Here is a 23,814-nt window from a genome sequence, read left to right on the forward strand (position 1 = left end):
GTACATGTATTTATGGTACTGGTAAATATTTTAATAATAATTAAAATAGTTAAACAACCCCCACACTATTCTTCATGAAACATTTTGTGAAGAATAGTGAACGGTAGATACTCATAAATTACCCTAGCCTGTATTTTTTTATTGAGCTGTCATTTCACACCTATATTTTTACAGGCTAACAGGTTTGATCTAAGCTACAGACATAGCTATTGGTGGTGCTATGACCCAGTTTAATGTTTATGGTGTACTTGCTCTTTTGTATAAGATGTTTAAATAATGAATTTTTATTTTTGTATTAAATGTTACCATAGAAGTAAATGTAACATAACCTCTTGGTTCAAAGAGGAATAAAATCTTGTTTTTTTTTTTTTTTATGCAAGTCATTTATTTACATGATTAAGCTTGCTGGTAATATTGTTGTTGCATTACTGATTATTAACAGTTGCTTTAATCTCTAATTTTCCTGCTGCTTTGGGTACTACTACATGTCTGTGTCACAGATAATGGAGAAGTTACTCGGGGTAAATACTTTTTCTGCAGTCTTTAAAATATTTAGATTTTGAAAATACAGTAATTATAATTCTATATAAGAATTCCAGATGGTTCATTAATCTGTGTTGTTTTTCTGAATGTTTCTTCCTTGAGGTTTTTATATAAGATCTCAAGAAAGAATCGTTAGGCTCTCTTAAAATACATTTATTTTTATTTAAAAAGTATGGTTGTTATTAAAGCTCTGTAGTAGCTCCTATATTTTGTTTGTGTGTGTGTGTGTGTGTGTGTGTGTGTGTAATGAAAAAGGTTCATTGTATTAGAAGCAAACATCATTTATATATAATAAACTGAGCTTTACACTTTCATGAAGTGTAGCCCATTGGCAACTATTCTTCTCACCCCCTCCAACCCCTTTCATTTTATCCCCCTTCTCATCCCAGAGAGTATTGCATCAGATGGGACAAGTTCATAGAGTTCTTAACACCAAGCACCCCACTAAACTCTCTTGCACCACCTTCCCACCAACGCACACCATCGCCACCTTCCCACCAACGCACACCATCACCACCTTCCCACCAACGCACACCATCGCCACCTTCCCACCAACACACACCATCGCCACCTTCCCACCAACGCACACCATCGCCACCTTCCCACCAACGCACACCATCGCCACCTTCCCACCAACGCACACCATCGCCACCTTCCCACCAACGCACACCATCGCCACCTTCCCACCAACGCACACCATCGCCACCTTCCCACCAACGCACACCATCGCCACCTTCCCACCAACGCACACCATCGCCACCTTCCCACCAACGCACACCATCACCACCTTCCCACCAACGCACACCATCACCATCAGCTGGTCCCCACTAACTCATCCCCCAAACACCATGCATCCACACATGCTGTCCACTTAATCATTACTGTTATGCCCCCCCCCCCCCCCCACATAAAAACCGATGTGGCACCAGTATAACCCAACTGGCTTCTTAGAAAAGATCCCTGTTGTATTTGTGTAGAATGTCACCATAAATACTCATACACTCCTTAAGTAAGACAGAAACGAGAAACAAATAACAGTAGACCAGCTAGAGGCTTAAGACTCCCACAGGAGTATCCCTGCAAAAAACAAAAAATAACAAAAAATACTTGGGCAACAGGATATATCGTGCTATAGGAATATCTTGTGTGCTCAGAAAAGTGTGTTTTTACTCACTAAAGCCTGATTTTTACCAATAGGGAAGTAGATTTGTGTACTAAAATATTTAGAATTTCTAAAACTATTTAACATTTAATTAATCCTCAGGCAGCAGCTATAAAGAAACGGTCATACCCGCATATGCACAAAAAATTAAAAAATTCCAACACACAATTTGTCATTACAGTATAGAATTATTAATTTGTATGCAGAATGTAAGAAAAACACAAAAATAGGTGAATATTTTTCGTATTCACTGGGTGGGAGGCACTATGCAAGGTTGCATCTGGCACTTGTCAACACCCGGTGCTCAATTATGGTGACACTTTGTTTTATCCTCTGATGTTTCACTGATTGTTTCATCACTTGCTTTTCTTTACATCCACAGTTTTTATATCCATATTTTCAGCATACATGTAAAACCCAGACAATAATTACTTAAATCATCATCATGACTACATTCATTTAATAACAATCATGATAATGACCGCATTTGCACCATGAAATGGTAGCAGGATTTTCTGTGGGGAGCCCTGTCGGCTATGAAGGTTACAACAAGCTGCCCAACGTTAGCGTTACCTTAACGCTAATGAGCAGTAGTGCTAGTTCCATGAAGTGTTGCTTGTCGTTTCTTTCTAGGGGGAGTTTTGATCTTTTCGGATATAGATTGCACAGGTTAACCAGACAGTGGTCCGTTTTGATTCGCCTACCTTTCTAGAGTGCTTTTCCCGGTCGATGGCAATTATGACACTTTAAATGTAAATTACTCAGACCATTGCTCCCTGCATCTCTCTGAGTGGGCCTTGTTTTGGCTCATAGTCTTTGGTAGGCATAAGGACTCTTGAGACTGATGACCTCAAACTAATATAGCACATAAGTTTGGATGACTTCGGGGAGCCTCTGAGGCTCGCCCAGAAAATGGCGTTTCATTTCATTCAACGCTGGCTTGTTTCATGGATCAACGAAAACTCAATTGCATCCACATAGAACTATTATATCCATATTTACATCATGCATGTAAAACCCAGACAATAATTGTTTAAATCTTCATATGATAACTGCATTACCCTATGAACCAACAATTGATGATAACTGCTGTCTAAGGGTTAAAAAAGATAGGATATAATGAGCGTAGCGCTCTGCCTGTAACTAAAAGTAGCTAAATAACCAGCTGGTTAAACACTCATACATGCACATATACAGTACTATACTGCATGTGTAATTACCTAAATATAGTTATAGGATGAGAGCTATGCTCTTGGTGTCCTGTCTTCTCAGCACTGTCATATAATGCTTTGAAACTACTGATAGTTTTCCTCTCAACTTTCTCACTTGGCTTGTTTCAACCATCTACCACTCTGCAAAAAGAGAACTTACTGATATATTTTTTGGCACCTTTGTTTTCTTGGCTTGAATCCATAACATCTTGTTCTTGAGGTTGCTGGTTTCAGGCATTGTTTTATCAATTTGGTTGGTTCCTGTTATGATAAAGTGGTGACTATATTGCCTCTTTTCTTTTATCTTCTAGTTTTGCCTCTATTTGCCTTTGCCTTTGTATTTAATGCCTCTAGCCTCTCTTCATAACCCTTGTTTTTCAGTTCTGGAAGCCAGTTTGTAGCATCCTTTTGCATCTTTTCCAGTTTACTGATGTGCTGTTTGAGATATGGGCACCAAACAATTACTGCATATTCCAATTTTGGTCTCACAAAAGTCATGAACACTCTTTAGTATTTCACCATCCATGTAATTAAAAACAAACCTGAAGTTGGAAAGCCCAGTATATGCTCCTCGCACAATGGCCTTTATACTCTCCTAGTTGTGCATGCAGGTGTTGAGCTGCGGCCCTTTGGTCCCACTTCTCGGAGAAGAGAACTATCGGGGGAAAGCACCAAGCCATTATGACTAGCACTGGGAAGGGATAAGGACACAGAATAAATGTACCAGAGAAGTTCCTCTGGTGACATTCTACTATCCAGAATCCTCCTGGGTCTTTCTTTGTTAGTTTTTATTCCTTTCCACATAATTTGTAGGTTGTGTGTGGTTTTTCTCCTGTTCCACATTCCATAACATCGCATTTATTCACATTCGGTTCCATTTGGCACGTTTTATCTAGGTCAATTTGAAGGACATGACAATTGTCTATATTTTCTATCTTCCCGTGTAGCTTAGCATAATCAGCAAACATGCTCTTATAATTCTGGATTCTTTCTGGTAGATCATTGATGTAGGTGATGAACATTACTGGTGCAAGAATTGAACCTTGTGGTGCTCCGCTAGTAACACACCTCCAGTCAGATACGTTGCCTCTGATTACCACGCTCGTCTCTGTCGGTTAGAAACTTTTTCATCCGTGTCAGCAGTCTCCCTGTCATCCCTCCAGGGCTGGGAGGGAGTTTGTGTGTGTGTGGGGGTATTTTAAGGTGTTTTAAGTAAAGTAAATTACACTAATTTTGTAACAGTCTCAGTAGTCTTCATCTATTGAAGTCAAGCAGAAGAGTGCTTTCACAGTGTAATGCTGCCAAAGGGTAATGAATAAACTATATGGTTATTTTATTTGTAGGTAAAGTGCCACTCGGAGTCCCACAAACGTCTATGTTGTGCTTTGCTCTGTAGTTGTGTTGACTTGCTGTGTGATATTAATTGTTTTAGATTTAAGGAGTTGATTTTTTTTATTATTATTTAATATTAAAACTTAATTATGCACTTTTTCTCACTAAAACATGTATTGTAATTTGAAATGTCAAAAGTTAATTTTTTGTGTAGATTACATCTGTATATATTGTGTGTGTGTGCACTATAAGTGATTAATTGTAGTTTTGTAATAACACTTAATTCAAATGTACAATATTGTAAAGTTATTGATGGTCACTTTAAAAACAGCTTTTTACACACAAATATACATTTACACCTTTCTTCCCCATATTATATACAAAGTGGATCCTATTGTCATGTGTGTCCTCAGCACAGTTTATACATGTGCACACGTTATCCTAGCTCTTCAGACGTCAACATAGGTGCAGGTATAGGGAAGTATGTTACAGGATAGGGAGTCTTCTAGGCTCCTATTGGTTCAAATTAGTGGGCATGGTGCAGTATAGGTCTCGATTGTTAATTATTCAAGGGGGACTAAAACGTGAACTGAACATTGTGGATTTCTAGGATGTGAATTTGGATGTAACCCATTTGATGGGTATTATCCAGAAGTAAGGATACTGGATGGAGAAAGCTGTGGATAAGCAGGCGAGGTTTAAATCTGAAATAACCATTCAATAGTCGATGGTTGAATACCTTTTATTGGACGACCAAGTTTTTAAGTAACATTAATAAAAATGAGATGGAGGTTGAAAGTCAGTATTGACTGAAGTTCAATATTGGGAGAAGGTCAATATTGGCTGGGAGAAGGGTAAAAAAAAAAAAAAAAAAAAAAAAGAATAATGTAGGACGTGTAGAGAAGTTGAGCCTAGGTTATCGAAGGAGACGAATGTTGTTAGTGGTAGCTGGGCGAAGCAATGAGTGTCACTTCTGAGTTGAACATTAGTGACGAATGAGGAAATTAGGAAAGGTTTAATTTGTAATCCTAAAGTGGTTAAGGAATAAGTCTGATAGTTTTAGGGGCCCAGGAGAGGGACATGTTGTCAAGTACTGTCAGGAAATTTTGACTGAAAATTATAGCAAAAATTATTGGCATTGTAAGGTTTTGATGTGTTTACAGAAACATGCAACAGATTTCAAGCAAATTAGTCAATATAAAAAAGTGAAGGTTGCCTCCTATGAAAATAATGCAAGCAACATTGATGATAAAAAAGAATGCAAGGTAATAAGTCTGAGACCAGGAATGGTTAAGAGTGTGGTAGTCCATGGACCAGTTAGGACTGATGGACCAAGCATGATTCGGGGAAAGATTGATATGAAGAATCCCCTTTTGTGGATGCTATTTACAAATGTTGATATTAGGTCCAAAGTTTCTGAATTGATAAATGAGAAATCATACACCAGATGTGGTCTTGCTAATGAGAAAGATTGGAGAGAGAATGCAAGATGAGGTATACTTTGCATAATAATAAGCAGCATGGGAGAGACAGGAGAAGCGAGGAGGATGTAGTGGTACACACAAAGTAGCAATTGATGTTGACAACGGTAACTTGAAGATTACTAAGATGTGAGAGGGAGGGAGGGAGAGGAGGAAGGTGCCCCCAAAAATATTCAAGTTTTCTTTTGGAAACAAGAGTGGTAAATATTTGGAAAAAGGTTAGTGAGAAAATAGTGGAGCCCAAAAGCGTCGGTAGTTTCAGAGCGGTACATGACAGTGCTGGGAAGACTGTCGTGCACCATATCTTGAGATGATTTCGGGGCTTTTAGTGTCCCCGCGGCCCAGTCCTCGACCAGGCCTCCACCCCAGGAAGCAGCCCGTGACAACTGACTAGCACCCAGGTACCTATTTTACTACTAGGTAACAGGGGCATAGGGTGAAAGAAACTCTGCCCATTGTTTCTCGCCGGCGCCTGGGATCGAACCCAGGACCACAGGATCACAAGTCCAGCGTGCTGTCCGCTCAGCCGACCGGATCCCTTATCCGGTCGGTGACACTCATGGTCACTCCGTAGGGAGTGACCATGAGTGTAGCTCTCATCCTGTAACTACACTTAGATAATTACATGCACACAAGCGCGCACAAAAATACACACTTAACCTTAATGTATTAAATGCATTTTTGTTATTGATATAAAATATTTTCTTCTGATTACCTGATATATACAATACATATGTGTTTTTTTCAAAATAACTATTGTTCATATTTTAATTATTGCAATTGCATTCTCTAGGATGAAAAATATGCATTCAAGGACTTTGTTCCTTTGAAGAACTGCAAGGTACAGAATACAGTTAGTGCGACGTATGGTGGAAGTACAAAAATTAAACAAAATAGTTTCTATCTGGTTGTTAATGGTAACGAGAAGGCATACACCATCGTCGCCAAGGACAGTGATGCAAAAGAGAAATGGATGAAGAACCTTAGTGAAGCAATGTAAGTTTATTTGTAGTAGTTCAACATTTTTATTCCAGATTGATTATAACATTAACACATGAAGTTTTTTCTTTTATCCATCCATTATTGGCTAGGAGGACCTCAGTAAACTTAAGACCTCTGTTATCAATATTAATATACAGTACAAGTAATATTGCAGTCCCTGTGGCGTAGTGGTAAAGCACGCGCCCGACGCTTCTCGACCGCTTTGGCCTAGTTTTGTATCCTGGCCGTGGAGAATTGACCAGGTGCCAATCCTTAACTGTAGCCTCTGTTCACCCAGCAGTGAATGGGTACTTGGCTGTTAAATTATTTAGTGGGTCATATTCCAGGGGGTAAATTAGGATTAAGGACCTGCTCGAAATGCTTTGCGTGCTTGTGGCTTTACGAGAATGTCAGAAGCATCCATGGCTTTGGGGTGTTTGATTTTTGGAAAATGGTTGGAAAGAACCCAGTGATAGTTATTCCAATCACACTTCTAGCCAACATCAGATGGATGCTTATGTAGAACAGCAGAGTAGGTGGCTGGACAAGATACAGGGATTTTCTAGGAGAGGATCAGGAAACCAAGCCTCTGCGAGGCCCTCGGACACAAGACAATAGAGGGAGGTATAAATGCACAAACTACTAATAGCTGTGAGGTGTGGCCCAAGAACTAGATCCTCTTTATTGTAGGTACAGTTTTGAGAGAATAGTTGTGTAGGTTATTATAAGCTGTAATGTATCTTAATTTTAAATTGGCTGAAGGAAGTGATTCTGCTTGTTTCAGTAAAATTCTTAAGAAAATCTAACTGTTTTGGGGGATGATTACCCTTAAAATTTTTTTTTTTTTATCTTATAAACAATGTTAATAATGCTGAAATCAAGTATCATATTTTGTTAGAAATTGCTTATTGACTTTCAATTTTGTTGTTTTCCAACAAATGTATTGTAGTTATGTATAAGAAGTTCTATCAATTTTATTCTCAGATGAAGGAATGATTGCACTTTAATCCTGCAAGAGACTTAATTATTCATTAAAGCCCCATCTTAACTCCTGCAGAGACTATCTGAACCCTCCTGAGAACACCACACTGAACCACGATTTCTCCATCACCACTTTCACCAAGCCAAACACTAGATGCAGTATATGTCATAAGTTGCTCAAAGGAACCATGTTTCAGGTAAGACGAAACTTTTTGGGTTCAATTTTATTCTTGTATTTCAGCTTACGAGAGCTTGCTTGTGGTTGGTTCGAGAGAAAATGGAGTACTATAGTATTGTCAGGAGTTTTCGGAAATTATTCTGGACATTTTTAGGCACTTTCAAGAATAACGCTTGTGAATGTGAAGCAAATATTTTCTCCAGTCGAGTTTCGCAAAGTGGGAAATTTTCAATAATTTGTCCTCATTTTAAAAATAAGTTCACATTTAGCAGTCTTCTTTCCCAATACATAACTAAAACGTAAAACTGTTTTGCATAAAACACACTTGCTCTCAACTATAATAGTCATCTATACTAGACCATAATTAGTTTAATGACTCCCATTAAACAGAAGATTCCATTCTTCTCAGTCTTAATGTGCCTTCACTCTTGACCACCTCTACATATCTATATACAGTATCTATAAAGTACCTATTCCTGCAGCTTTCTCATATCTCAACTTCTGCTCTGTTGTATTTAACTGCTGGTATTCTATATTGCCCATCAGCCAAACCAATCATATTCACACACACAATGAATGTCCACATAATGAATTTCAAAGTATCCTTGCCTGGGCGTCTGACAGCGCTTCGGATTCATAGTCCTGAGGTTCAGGTTAGATCCCTGGTGGAGGCGGAGACAAATGGGCAAAATGTTTTTCACCCCGATGCCCCTGTTACCTAGCAGTAAACAGGTACAGTACCTGGGAGTTAGACAGCTGCTACGGACTGCTTCCTGGGGATGGGGGGGGGGGTAACAAAAAGGAGGCCTGATCGAAGACCAGGCACAGGGACACCAAGCCCTGAAATCATCTCGAGATAACCTCGAAAAGAAGATAGCCACCTACTTATAATTTCTTGTTTACACATTTGTCTTAAATATTGTTATTATTGGTGTTTTCACAAGTTTCCTTGTTGTACTTCCTTATTTCTTTCAGATCTTTTGATTTTCTTGCAAACTGTTTTTTCTGGTTAACTTATGTTTTCATGTACCTTTTACACTAATCAAAACTTTATTTTGTGTTTTTTACCTTCTATATCCATCTAAAGAAGTTTATTTTATTATTATTATTTATTATTGACTGCTCTTGCCACATCTTCATTACATCAGTTCCTTTTATTATTTTACTAGCTCTTGTACACCACATCTTGCTCTTATAGCTCTTATACATCCACATTTTGTATACATGCTTGTATACAAAATTTCCCTGTATACATCACACTTGTCGCTGTACTGTTCACTCCAATCCTTTATAGCACAAAATGTGATGAGATAAATCTCCTGGTATACCAGTTCTGCTTTCATCTTACATGAGTCAACCTGCTTCTCTCCTCAAGCACAAAATTTAGTAGTTATTTTCTACCATTTGCTCATTAACTCCAGGCCGTGTATACCTACATATATTGATGTTTCAAATATGCATTTGTAATACTGTACATAACTTTTTGCATAGAAAGAATCTTTGTCTGCACCCTTTATCATTTACACATGGGACACCATTTGTATCCGTCTTATCTTTGAGTCTTTATTCCTATTTTACCAATCAATTACCTATTACATTTCCTCTACAACTTCATATAATAATGATCCTATTCTCTAGAGCAGCGTTTCTCAACTGGATTCCGTGGAACCCCAAGGTAACTAGGGGTTCTGCAAAAGATATTGATAAATAGGCTAATTTTAATCATATGCAAATGTATTTTTGAGTTTTAATTTGTTTGCTTTTGATACTGGTTAAAATAAATTAAAAAAATCATATCCTTTTAGTTGACAATGAAATCCATGTGCGTTCATCTAAAGTACGACCCAGGATTATTTCAAGAGTACAAATGTTGAGAAATGCTGCTCTAGTACTAATCCCAAAAATCTTTGTCTCGCACACTGCATAATTTGTATAATTTGCAAAGGATGACATAAAGTTATGACTAGTATTTTTGCCTATATCCAAGATAAGACTGAGAAAGAGGAGTGGGGCAAGGACTGTGCCTTGAGGTATGGCTTTTCACTGCACTTGGATCTTATTTAACCCTTTAACTGCGCAACGCGCCTGCAGGCCCAGGCTTCAGGTGCGCAACGCGCCTCCGGGTGTTTTTATTTTTCACGTTCCATTCAAAACTCCCGCAGCTACATGGGGTTCACATCAGCTTCCTCAGGGCTCTTGTAAACAGACGCCATCTTTAAAAAAAATCATGGTCCACATTGCCAGGTGCCAGAGCCTCGGTAGTGAGTGAGCAACCAAGGCTGGCGCTCGCAGCATGAGCGCACAGCACTGCTTTTCAGCGTGTGATCACAGCATCGTCTAATATTGTCAAAATATATACATAATCTGTTTTATTTAGTCATGATAGTATTATAGAAGAGCCCAAGTGTGATAATGACTGGGTACAATGTTCAAATATCAGTGATTCAATGCTGTTCACGATGTTCAGAGCGCTAGCCACAGCACCACAGCATTAGTTCGTCCATGTAGGAACCTTCAAACGACTTTTTAGGTTCCTTTTCAAAGTAAACTTGTGGTCAATTATTCATTTACAGGTATTAGTGACCAGGATTGTGGTTATAATGAGCGTTGTGCGTAGGAAGGAGGAAGTTTGGTGAGGGAGGGAGGAAGGGAGAGAATTGAGGTAGCCTCACTGTGTGGCAGTAACTCTTGTTTTGCTCACCATACTAGCTTCGTGGTTTGCTATGGGGAACACACACGTACATGGGTATATACAGTGTGTGTGGAATAGTGTAATAACAGCACCAGGAGTATGTTGTGAGGAGTTATTTTGGTGAGGGAGGTGACGTCGTAATCGTGGTGTCGTCTGCTGTCTGCTGTGTGATTTGTCATGCAGTGTATGGTGGCCACTGTACTGTTTGGACACAATACCGGCTTACTTGCATAGTTCTGGTAAATAAAACATGTAGATAGGTATATATAACATGTGTAAATTGTGTAATAAATACAATAACAGTATGGTGGGAGGAGCAATGTTGGCAAGTAAGATGTTGGAGTGAGGGAGGGCTGGCTGGGTGTGGCTGCTCACACTCGCGGTGTTCTGAGTGTGTTGATGGTGAATGTATATAGTGTGTGACAGTGTATAGTCTGTAAATAGATTGTATATATACATAAATTAGCATGATACATGGTAAATATGTGCATCATATGTGTACACAAGTGTCACACATGTAACACAGTGTCTTCAGACAGTACGGATGTTTTACTGCCATGATATAGTGTACATGTTCATTATACATAGGATTAGCATATAAAAACAAACAAAATGTATTTGGAACTGTGCGCAAAAAATGTGCAAAAATATATTTGCGGCAACTTGCGCGCCCTGCCCCGGGTGCCCCACCGGCCCCGGGTGCCCCACCGGCCCCGGGTGCCCCACCGGCCCCGGGAGCATACTGCTCTGGCGCACGGGGAATTATGACGTCACGGCCCACCTTTCGGACCCCATAGCAGCCAAAGTAAGTACAATTTCGAACTTGCGTTGCTATACCCATATATACAGGGAAGGGTTTTTGACACTTTCTGAAGAAAAAATAATTTTTCCCAAGGTTTCATTTCCTGCGCACTGAGGGGATGTCATATTTATAGGCCGAGCAGTTAAAGGGTTAATTGACTGTTACTCTTTGCATCCTGTTTGACAAAGTTAAAAATCCAATGTGCCACTTTACCCATTATGCTTATTGACCTCATTTTATGGGCTATCACTCCATGGTCACACTTATTGAATACATTGGCAAAGTCTGTGTATACAACATCTGTATTTTGTTTTTCTTATGCTTCTGGGGTTTTGTCATAGTGGTTGAGTAACTGTAATAGATAGGATCTTCCCACTCTAAATCCATGTTGACCTGGGTTGTGAAGTTCATTGTTTTCCATAAAACTGGAGATTTGATTCCTAATCACTCTTTCAAAAACTGTGTGTGATGTTAGTGTAACTGGTAAGTAGTTTTTTGCCAAAGATTTACTATCTTCCTTGTGTAGTGGAGCTATATTTGCTGTTTAAGTGCTGGTGGTATCTCCCCTGTATCCAGGCTCTTTCTCCATATTACATACAGCACTCACACTACTTGTACTTCTTGTACTTATTTCTTTTTGAATGTTCAATTCCACGAGTCAAGACCTGGGGCTGAGTGCATGGGCATGTTGTCAATTTTTCTTTCAAAGTCTTCTGCATTCATGTTTATATCAATAGGATTTTACAAATTTCTTTGTAATCCTCTGTGTATGCTTCTTCAATTGTAAGTAAAGGTTCAATACTGGTGGAGATTTTTGATTTTGCAAATGTAGAAGAATATTTTGGATTTTTCTTTATCACTTGTATAGCTTTCTGTTCCAATTCCAATTTCTCAGACTGGTATGATCGCTTCAGAGTCTGCTCTATTTCTTTGATCTCCCCGTTCCCATTTTTTACCCTTCTGTTCTGCATTCTCCTCCTAGAGTGGGCCTCTTTCTGACCTTCACACATACATGCTTCAGCCAGATCTTGTATGCTTCAGCAGTCAGTTGGGCTATTTCCTGTGCGGGAGTTTTGTCGCTTAAGACTGTTTCCCATTGGATGTTTGCAAGATCTATATTTTTCCCAGTGGTCCTCTTGTTAAAATTGAATTGATTGAATTACTCTTCTCGCTTGTTGATTCTCTAGGACCTAACTTCAGGTCTTAATGTTTGTTTGAACATCAATGAGCTTGTGGTATGAGTATGTAATATCTGAGATTGTAATGTCTAATTATTTCTTCATTGCTTGTGAGGATCAGGCCAAGCGTGTTCGTTCTTTTTTGGTTCTGTAATCTTAGTTGAGCGACAATTTATCACAGAATCTCGGTAATTCTCTGATCTGTGGTTGGATATTTCCAGGTTGATTTCCTGCAATAATGTTGTTTGCCATTCTCCATTTTAAACTGGGTAGATTGAAGTCTCCAAGGAAGATAACCTAGCAAACCCAGTACTAGATATTATAAAGGATGTTCTCTATTTTGTGTAGCTGCTCTGTGAATTCCTCGACTGTTGCATCTGGCGGTTTGTATATTAGAAAAATAATTAGGTTTATTTTTTCAACCTTGATTCCAAGTACTGTACCTCTTCCACCTCATTGGTTGAGTTTAGTAGTTTAGTGCATGCCAGTTACTCTTTAATACAGTATATAGACCTACTCCTTGATTTGACCTAATTTCTATATCACATCTATATAGATTATAATTTGGGATCCAGATTTCACTAACCATGTAATCTTTTATGTGATTCCGTGGATGACCCAAATAGTGAATTTGACTACTGGAAGGCTATTTATGAACGTAACTCTATTTCTTGATTTTAACTTTAGATTTAGGTTAGGTAACTTTAGGTAACTTTAAAAACATGTTTGCAAATATGATTGATTTTCCATATTGCATGTCACTTCTTATGGGTTTTCAGAGTTCTCCCTCTGCATCCTGATCCAGGGTGTGCTGCATTTACTCCATTTTATTCTTCATTTTCACTGTATTTCAGCTTTAGCTTGCATAACCCCAAAACAACAATCTTGTTTAAAAACTTTCACTTCGTTTCTTTTGTTCTCCCAGATATTTTGTAGCAACCCATTTGACTATATGATATTGCCCTTGTTTTCTGATGCCAGGATACCTATGGGTTCCATATACAGAAAATTGTTCTCTTTATCAAGGAATTTGGGAAGATGCCTGCAAAGCATAATTTGCCCCCCCCCCTCACATTGTTGCAAGATATACAGAGTTGACTGCAGTGTGTATTGTTGAGAAATAAGAGCTCTATATTCCTCTATCTATTTGCTCAATACATGTGCTAAAGACTTCTAAGTGGATCTTGCTTTGCTTCGTTATATGCAGGTGAGTAATACAGTAAAACCTGTGAAGAGTAAATCAGCTTCAAATTGAATACAACTTGAGGGATGTAGAAAATAGAAATGTGTATTACTGATTATTAACGGCACAACGTGGATTGAAATATTAAAACAAGCTTGTGTATATTTTGTCGCCGGAGCAGTATCGTGAAAGGAAGTTACATCCTGTTGTTATCTGCAGTTGTGTGGTCACAGCAAGAGATACTCCACTTCAGACGTCATTACTCAGTTGGCAACGAGCTGCAGCAGCAACTTTATTTGTGCTAACGTGTAACTTTTTATCATAATATATGGAATTCTAAGACTTTTGCTTTCTTATGTTTGTGAAACAAAGTATGCTGAAAAAGATATGATGAAGGGAAATGCCTTTGTGTCCGAAGTAAGCGAAGGCCGATGTTATCAGGATGATTGTCGTGAATTTTTTTTATCACCACCAGAACAAGCTTTGTCTCCTGCTCCAAAGCCTGTCGCCAGTTTTGCCACTAACCGCAGACATCAACAGCAGCCAAACTTTATTGACAAAATTCTGCATAGTTTTGCCAAAGTTAATGAAACGTGCCAGTTCATTGGACGTTCTTTCTCAGAACGAATTAGAAGAGTTGACAGTTCTGAGCATATTGAAAAAAGTATGGCAGGAGAAGTGCAACTAAGAATGAAGAAAGCACCCAGTCCTGAGAAAGAGGCCAAGTGTGAAAGACTGGGTGATGAATGGCTTAAAAGGGTGTCAGATTATCACTTTTTATCAGGTAAAGAAGAGCTTCCAAGGAGGAGAAATTCAGTCTTTGCTAGAGTTAAAGGCTTCAATAAACAAAGCCGAAGACGCTCCATAATTGATCCACCGAGACGCAACAAAAATGATGAGCCAGTATGTTTGTTTCTTCAGCATTTGTTTTTAATCTTGATCTTGTGTTGCTTTAGGTATTTCCAAGTTGTAGGCAAATTATTGTTTTACATCCTGCTATTGCATTTATGGTAGACATATATAATGATGATGGTTTGTGTTTTAATTTGTGTAGAAAGACCATTTTATACCTGACATTATTTTTTTTAAAGGGATACCAGTGTGCAAAATGCAAGAAGGTAGTTCACAAGTCGTGTATGAATAGCCTCCATAAATGTGATCTTCCAGTGCACCAAGGTCCTCTGGTAAGTACACCTTAGTGTGTGATATCTGTGTGACCAAAAATGCTCAGAACCAAAACATTTACTTTTCAGTCAGTATCAAAATATATACAGCAGTGTGTGTGTGTGTGTGTGTGTGTGTGTGTGTGTGTGTGTGTGTGTGTGTGTGTGTGTGTGTGTGTGTGTGTGTAGGATCTCACACTGCCTCCACATGTCTTGGACCTCTAATAGAAAGGAGGGGGGGGGGGGGAAAGAGAGAGAGAGAGAGAGAAAGAGAGAGGAGGTAGAGGGGAGGGGGGGAGAGAGAGAGAGAGGGAGGAGGAGGAGGAGGGGGGGGGGGGAAAGAGAGAAAGGAGGAGAAGGGGGAGGAGAGAGAAGAGGAGGAGAAGGGGGGGAGAGAGAAAGGGGATATAGTGATCGGAGAGATGTAGGGAGAAATAGAGGTGGGTGGGGGGGGTGGGGGGGCAGGCAGGCAAGCCATTGAGCCCCCTTCAAGTAATATATAATTATTTATATTTGTATTGCATGGTTGTGTATGCCTGTTCTATAAATTAATGTCTATTATTTTCTATTTCCAGTCAATTCCCACCAGTGTTACTGAGGCTCCAAGGGTATGTTGTATTTTGTAAATGTTTCTGAATATATATTTTTAGAAAGCAGATTTGAATAACTATACTTGCTTATAGTTAGTTAGGATTGCAGTTGTCATTATAATAACTGCATTTATATATGCCTGCAGCAACTCCATTAGTAGACAATATTCTTCTGAGGTAATATTTCTTCCCCTCTCATATTGCACCTCATTCTTAATTATACTATCTCGGTACTGTACATACTGTTCTTCAAACAGTCATGTTCCTTATATATATTCCCCTACATTGTGTTCATATCCTGTGTGGGATGCTAGCTCCAATTCTGTGGTGGGGCGGATCCTGCCATCTGGTGTTAATCGATGCAGAGATTAGTTTGTAGTTACATTTATGGCATCATCTACTCTTCAATTTGCACACTACTTTCTTTCTAGTTAAATCTGAAACTTAAGTTCTATGCTCCACAAGTAACAAATCTTGTCTTCCAGTTTCCAGGCTATGGGGATCTTCAAATTAAAAATGATCCTTGGTGGGCTGAGAGAATGACCCGTGATGATGCTACACTTTACTTGGGATTATCTCCAGAGGGAACATTCCTTCTTCGCTGGTCTGAACGACACGAAAAACTTGTCTTGTCACTCAAGTGAGTTCCCTCCTAATTGTAATTTATTTATTGTCGGATCTGTTTCATATTTATGTATTTGTTCAGGTAATGTGGTTACTCATCTTTCCATAGATTTAAATTTACAGAAATGCAAGACAAAACTTCAAATGTTTTCCGAACTATCCCACAAAGATAAGATTCTGCTTTCTTGTATTAATGTGTATATCATGCAGCCTGGAAAGGTAATATTTTAGGTACCAGCACTACAAGAAATTTTCCAAATGTTTCTTGAAGGGTCATACTGTTACTAAGTATCATTGGAATTTATCCAATCATTCACACAAATTTGGGTCATTCATCCACTTGCCTTTTTCATTATCAGGTGGCAGCACCTAAACCCACTTCACTAAGTCCCATCATACTTTTTCCTGACTGTTCTCATGTCAGAAGAACAGATGGAGAACTGCATTAAGATGTCTGTTTATCCATTGACAAAAATTTGTGTACAGTGGCTTAGTGCTTATATATAAAATGCTTTCACGTGTGTGTGTTTACAAGTCTTGTGGGAGTGACCCTTCAGTGGCTTACTGATTTAAGTGCTGGTCCAGTCAAGCCTAAGGAAGATGCACCGGATTTCGGAGATTTGCATTATATACCATGTTTCTGGTTGCTTATGGGTTGTGTGCACTTCAGGTCAGTGTGTCCAGCTGTTAACAAGCTGTGTGTCAGGTTGTTTCCATTTTTGGGCTGGGCGCTTTCTTGGTATAGTGCCTGTTGGTTGCTGGGTGGCATACTCGGCTGTGTGCTTGCAAGGAAGTTTACCCTGGTTCCAAAGTTTTCCTTGCTCTGTGCCTTCATATAATTCTGGGCTCAGGCTCGGTTTGTTTGCTTTGGCATCCTGGCTGTTGGCAGTAGTAACTTTGGCTTTGCCTGTAGACCTGATAGCTCGGGTTCATCTGGGACCCCTCGGGTCTATTAGTCTGTTACAGAGGCTATAATCCTTGGGCTGGAGATCCCATCAGGTCTTCTGCCCATTGGTTTTCTGGCATCCGTGTGGGTCTTTTAATATCGGCCAGCTGTGGATCTGTCCTCTTCCCCTTGCTCTGTAATTTGTGTTGCCTGGCTGCTGTTTAAATTCGAGGCTTGTTCTGGATGGTCCATCTTTGAGGGATTGGGGGGGGGGGAGATGGTGACCTTGGCTCTGCTTGGGGTATTCCATGGCCTTGCCATGCTTGTTTTGCACTTTGGTGTGGCATGGATGCTTCTCTGACCTGAGCCCTCTTCTGCTGTGTTCTCAATATGCTAGCCCTTTTTCTAGCTAGCTAGCCATTTTTCTGTTTACTGCTGTTTTCTTTACTGAAATGATAGCCTCCTTTACTAAGGCATCATTGTGAGTTAATCTGGGGAACTATTGAAGGGGCTATAATAGAAATTAAGCATTATATGTTATGAAATAACCTTTTCTGATGGGGCCCTTGGTAGAGCCCTGTTCATGTCGTTTCCTTTTTCCTTGTGATGTGGAGGAATTCACTTCGGGTGGCTTGTTATTGAGGAAGCAGGCTCCTGGGGCCCGGTGACCAGGGCTTTCTGGTGATATTTTGTCTCAGTTTTGGGCTGATCTCTTGTACTAAGTCTGCCCTTGCCTCTTAGAACCAGATTCTGGTCCTGGGCCCCAGTGGGCATGGGTGTGCAGGCAATGTTGCTCAGCAGTGGGTTTCTTAGTTAGCATATAGCATTCTTTCACAGTTCTCTGCTAGATTTACCTAGAACAAAAGTAATGGGCACGGGGTGCCTGTAGCAGTTTGATACAATTATGTATACTTGCCTAATTGTGCTTGCGAGTTGAGCTTTGGCTCTTTAGTCCCGCCTCTCAACTCTCATCAACTGGTGTTCAGATTTCTGAGCCTATTGGGCTCTATCATATCTACATTGGAAACTATGTATAGAACCTGCCTCCACCACATCACTGTCTAGTGCAATCCATTTGTTTAGTTCTCTGACACTGAAAAAGTTCTTTCTAATATTTTTGGCTCATTTGGGTACTCGGTTTCCACCTGCATTTCCTTGTGTGTACCACCTGTGTTAAATAATGTGGCTGTTAGTTACTTGGTTTTCCACCATGTCATGCCTACCTTATGGCTTCCGGGGATCAACGCCTCCCCGGCCCGGTCTCTGACCAGGCCTCCCGGTTGGGTTACCTCCCACCTTGGCACAGCTTCTATGTAAGAGTTACCTCGGGCACCCTAATGTGATGAATTCTTTAGTTAAAAATATACCTGTTTGCTATACTTTAAGAAAAGTCTTACAGTTTATCAGATGCAACATGAGCCATATAAAAAACACTTTAATTTATATATCTGTTTTTCCACAGGGCAATGGGCGAGGTGAAACATATGAGAGTTTTCCGGCAGGATGGAAATGGTTTCTTCTATTTAAGCGAGGCTCGCTACTTTACAGCTCTTCCGGAGCTTATCAACTTCTACAGACAATCACCACTCTCGGAAAGCTTTACTGGGTATATATATATATATTGTTAAAATGTGTTGCATTTTTATGGTAAAGTCACCAGTATCTGGCGTTGCAGAAATAAGCTTATGGTGGCAGAACCAGTTGACCGAATGAAACTAAGGAAGATGATATCCGGTACCAGATTTTGCACATTGAGGGACTTTTCAGTTTTGTTTCTCTTCTGTAAATTCCTCAACCATTGTATCTGGTGGTTTGTATATTAGAATATAGAATAATTACTTAGTTTTTGTTCTCCAATTTGATTTATATTATTTCCACCTCATTTGTGGTGTTGAATGCTGTGTAAAGTAAGTTCATCTTTAATATGCAAATCTACTCTTCCATTTGACTGGTTTATGCTATCACATTTATATAAATTTTTTTTTGCTGTCCAGACTTCACTGTTCATGTAATTTTCAGTACGAGTTTCTGTAAATGCTTCGTATATTTCTTTTGAGATTGCTCACTAATTTGGATTATTCTGAACAGGCACCCATCCGAGTTATGCATTGGTTGTATTTTTATGTGCAGTATGTTAACATAATTACACTGTTATGGCAGTATCTTCATAGAGATAAAATTTAACTAACAAATTTAAACTTGCTGGAAGCTCTGTTGATCATCCTCAGATTGGAATTCTGTATTGCACTCTACAACACAGAAAGTTGGTTCTATACACTTTAGAACTAAATAACTTTAATACAGTAAGATCTCATTAATTCAAACCTGGATAAACTAAATCTTTAGGCAATGCGGCAAAATTAAAGTCTGTTTTAATTCGCTTAATTTGGACAGAAACGATATATGTATAACGCACAGAGCGATATATGGGATTTTTAGGTACAGGAAGTGATTGAAAACTTACAAGGTACATGGGGCTCACATTCTGTTCCCCACCTAAGTTTGGACTTGTGTAAACAGTCACCATCTTGAAAAAATCAGCATCCGTGTTGCCTGTGAGAGCATTGGTACTGAGAGAGCGACTTAATACTGTCTTAAGACTGTGAGCGCATGCAGCAGCAGCTCACAGCACCACTGTGCAGTTAGGGAGGGGCCACAGCACCACTTAGTAATGATGAATGAAATAGGTAACTGAAATTATTTTGCGTTGATAGTGTCAGATGATCCTGACTGTGATAGACTACAACATTCAGATATCAGTGAATACAATGCTAGTTGTAATATTCTCTGCATGAGGTACATACACAGCACCCAGCCATTGTTTCCTGTATCTATGCATCATGAAATGACCTTATGTTCCTTAACTAATGTTCATTTTCTTATGGAAATGGATTCATCTTAGAGATTTTGTGACAGGAATGTGAGAATAACGGCAGTTTTGTAGCTAGTCATAGCGAGATGTGTAGAATATTGGAGGCATTGTCTTGCATCATGTGACTGCTGGTGTTGTCTGCTTGTGGCTCCATGCTGTGTTTCGATTTCATCACCATACTCGCCAGATCTGCTTATTAGTATGTTATGGTGCATATAAATGTTGATAGTGATATATAATGTGCATATATAGAGTAATAACAACAGGAACACTGGTTGATCTAAGAACATAATTTGTCACCATATATGAGCTCCATATTTTTAAGAATATTGATGTTCCATACATTTAATTATACATATTCCATATATTACACACTATTGAATAATATTACTGCAAAGAACTAGATATAAAACAATTCACACACACTGAAATAATTATGTAAAAATGTATGTGGGGCAGCCCCTGCCACACTCAGTTATCGGCCGCTAGGCTGACCTTGGATTCTTGTTCTGTGTATATAAATGGAACACACGAACTTTGTAGTTCATTATGGTGCACAAAAAGGTAGATAGTTATATATAACATGTGTATATAATGTAATAAAGGCAAAAACGCTGTTTGATTGATCGTAGAATATAATGTGTCATATGAGCCCCATAATTTTGAACATAGTGATGTTCCACACATTGAACTATATAAATTCCACAAATTACACACTTTTGAATAATATTACAGCAAAAAAACATAAACAAAAAACAAAACAGAAGAAATGAATGAGACATTAAAATTGTGAACAATTATATTTGTGGCAACTGCCGCCCCATGGATGGCGGGGTTGAGCATTCCCAAGTGCCTCATCCCTCAGCGCCCATAATTTGTTCAACTTCTCGGCTCCATCACAGCTAAAGTATGTCACATACTTTTTTTTTAGTTTCCCCATGATCAGAGACTGCATTTTAACAATATAAGAAGATAAAAAATTTTGCAAAGAATTTATTTTTGGTGCACCACAGGTTTGTCATATTTTAAAACCGCGCAGCACAGTGGTTATTTATGCATCGTCTTGGAGTATGTGAACCGAGTGAAAGTGGTTATGCCAATGCGAGTGTTGCGAGAGAATTTAGCGTAGGCATAAATACAGTCTGATGGTAGGAAAAGAAATTAGAAATACAATACTTGCAGTAAAAAGCACTATTTTCTGCACGTCTTTTTTGAGTTCTGTATTACACACTCAAATTTCACTGTTCATTCCATGCTTCACTAGTGCTTTAGTATTCCAGATGTTTTTTTTTTTTTTTTTTTTTATTCCAGATGCAAATGCTTTTTTCATCTTGAAAAATACAAGAACTTGTATGTAGGGAATAAAAATTACTTGTCATAACTGCAATATCTACAACATGACCTAGCAGCATGTCGATGCCACTAGAGATGTGGCCCTCGGGTAATTTTAGGTAACTGTACACGTGGCAGGCATGTGCACTTGGTAAGGGATGGGAATCCCTGACACTTATTGCTCTTTACTAATTGATTTGATATTTAATTTGTGTTGGCCTTTTTTTTAGGTTTAGAATTTTTAAATTATAGGATACAATCAATATACAGTATGAGATTGTTATGAGATTTCTTGTGCATTATTCAAACATGAAGTACTGTAATCAATCCAATGCGCAGATGGGGGAGATGGCCAAGTCGTACACAAGACAATTCGATAAAGCTAATTTACAATTGTCAGAGCCGTGTATATTATTAGGTTAGGATGTTCTAGCTTAGGTTGGTCTATGTTTGGCTTTTCTGGGCTGGTTTCATTGGGTTAGGTTTAGTAATGTTTCATTGGTACATTTACGTAGGTTTTAAAATCCGTTAGCAAATCACGGTGTAACTTGTATCCACTCGGATACTAAGATCAGTTCTTCCATTGTATTTATTTGTTATATATGTATCAATAGTAAAGAAGTAATCTGTTTAGAAGCTTCGATATCATGTGTTATGCTGTTTCCATGGTCTTTTTAAAATTATACTATGTTCTTGAGTAAAACTATAGATATAGTGTGTAATAATTTTCTCCAGTGTCAATTGTGAAATACAATCTAAAGTGAGATATTACAACAGGTTGGATTGTTGCTTGCGCCGTCCTTTCTACGACACTGCAATAGTGAAGTTTCCGTACTTGGGAACTGGTCCCAGCCACCTAAGTTTGGTGCCAGGCCAGAGAGTAGTAATCATGAGCAGAGAAGGAGAGAATCGTGGCTGGTGGAAAGGTCGGATAGACAACCATGTAAGTTGCAGTAAAGTATTTCTCTAACTAATGAATACTTGTCTAAGAGCTTATCTGCATAGCAAGTCCTGGCTCATTGTTTATATGAAAGGAGGAAGATGAATTACTATTGGTTTTCATTATTATTATTTTTTAAGGGAGTTGGTTGATGTTGCCTTGTTGTATTTATATATATATATAATGTATGTGTATGTATGCATGTAATAGCCAGAATGCATTACTTGGACTGCTATGCAGGGCCCAGTTTGCCTAATAAGTCAAGTTTTCTCAAGTTTTATATTTTTCAAATTTTTCCCAATGAAATGATAAAGCTTTAAGTAATTTCCTAAGTGTAATTATAGGATGAGAGCTATGCTCATGGTGTACTGTGTGTGTGTGTATTCACTTGGTTGTGTTTGCGGGGGTGGAGCTTTGCTCTTTCGGCCCGCCTCTTGACTGTCAATCAACTGTTTACTAACTACTTCCCCCCCCCCCCACCCTCTCCACACCACACACACCCCAGGAAGCAGCCCATGACAGGTGACTAACTCCCAGGTACTTATTTACTGGTAAGTAATAGTGGGCATTCAGGGTGAAAGAAACTTTGCCCATTTGTTTCTGCTTGGTGCGGGAATCGAACCCGCGCCACAGAATTAAGAGTCCTGCGCGCTATCCACCAGGCTAAAAGGCCCCTAGGTGGGTGTGTGTGTGTGTGTACTCGCCTAGTTGTACTTGTGGGGGTTGAGCTTTGGCTCTTTGGTCCCACCTCTCAACCATCAATCAACTGATGTACAGATTCCTGAGCCTACTGGGCTCCATCATATCTACATTTGAAACTGTGTATGGAGTCAGCCTCCACCACATCACTTCCTAGTGCATTCCATTTACTAACTACTCTGATGTTGGAAAATTTCTTATTAATGCCTCTGTGGCTCATTTGGGTACTCTGCTTCCACCTATGTCCCCTTGTGCGTGTACCACCTGTGTTAAAAAAATCCATCCTTGTCTACCTTGTCTACTCTACTAGGGCGCCTGACAGCTGGATGGACAGCGCTTCGGATTCGTAGTCCTGAGGTTCCGGGTTCGATCCCCGTTGGAGGCAGAGACAAATGGGTAAAATGTTTTTCAACCTGATGCCCCTGTAACCTAGCAGTAAATAGGTACCTGGGAGTTAGACAGCTGCTACGGGCTGCTTCCTGGGGGTGGAGGCCTGGTCGAGGACTGGGCCGCGGGGACACTAAGCCCCGAAATTATCTCAAGATAACCTCAAGAAGCTAACCCTGTCAATTCCCCTGAGAATTTTGTACGTGGTGATCATGTCTCCCCCAAACTCTTGCCTTCCAGCAACGTGAGGTGTAATTCACGGAACCTTTCCTCGTAACTCATACCCCCTTAATTCTGGGACTAGTCTAGTGGCATACTTCTGAATCTTCTCCAGCTTTGTCTTATGCTTGACAAGGTATGGATTCCCTGCTGGAGCCGTATACTATAGGATTGGCCTTGCATATGTGGTATACAAGGTTCTATGTGATTTCTTGTACAAGTTTCTAAAGGCAGTTGTGATGTTAGCCAGTGCTGCTAACAGCAGCTCACATGCGGCTGCTGATATTCTTTTGATGTGGGCTTCAGGAGACAGGTTTGGTGTGATATCAACTATTAGATATTTCTCTGTCCATTTCATGGCAGATGTTTGGGAGTAGT

The 23,814-nt window shown here is 39.4% G+C and overlaps 1 protein-coding gene across 3 annotated transcripts in view; it reads left to right on the plus strand.

Moving 5' to 3' along the window:
* LOC123755308 (protein vav) overlaps positions 1 to 23,814 on the plus strand; it is a 71,493-nt gene that overhangs the window by 43,897 nt on the left and 3,782 nt on the right. For all 3 annotated transcript variants that reach the window (XM_045737804.2, XM_045737806.2, XM_045737805.2), the window contains 7 exons: positions 6,523 to 6,725; positions 7,768 to 7,888; positions 14,816 to 14,908; positions 15,463 to 15,495; positions 15,963 to 16,117; positions 18,450 to 18,593; positions 21,969 to 22,134. In XM_045737804.2, coding sequence (XP_045593760.1) covers positions 6,523 to 6,725; positions 7,768 to 7,888; positions 14,816 to 14,908; positions 15,463 to 15,495; positions 15,963 to 16,117; positions 18,450 to 18,593; positions 21,969 to 22,134 — 915 coding nt within the window. The remainder of the gene's footprint in view (positions 1 to 6,522; positions 6,726 to 7,767; positions 7,889 to 14,815; positions 14,909 to 15,462; positions 15,496 to 15,962; positions 16,118 to 18,449; positions 18,594 to 21,968; positions 22,135 to 23,814) is intronic.

The sequence above is a fragment of the Procambarus clarkii genome, chromosome 20, assembly GCF_040958095.1.
Source record: "Procambarus clarkii isolate CNS0578487 chromosome 20, FALCON_Pclarkii_2.0, whole genome shotgun sequence".
Taxonomy (NCBI): domain Eukaryota; kingdom Metazoa; phylum Arthropoda; class Malacostraca; order Decapoda; family Cambaridae; genus Procambarus; species Procambarus clarkii.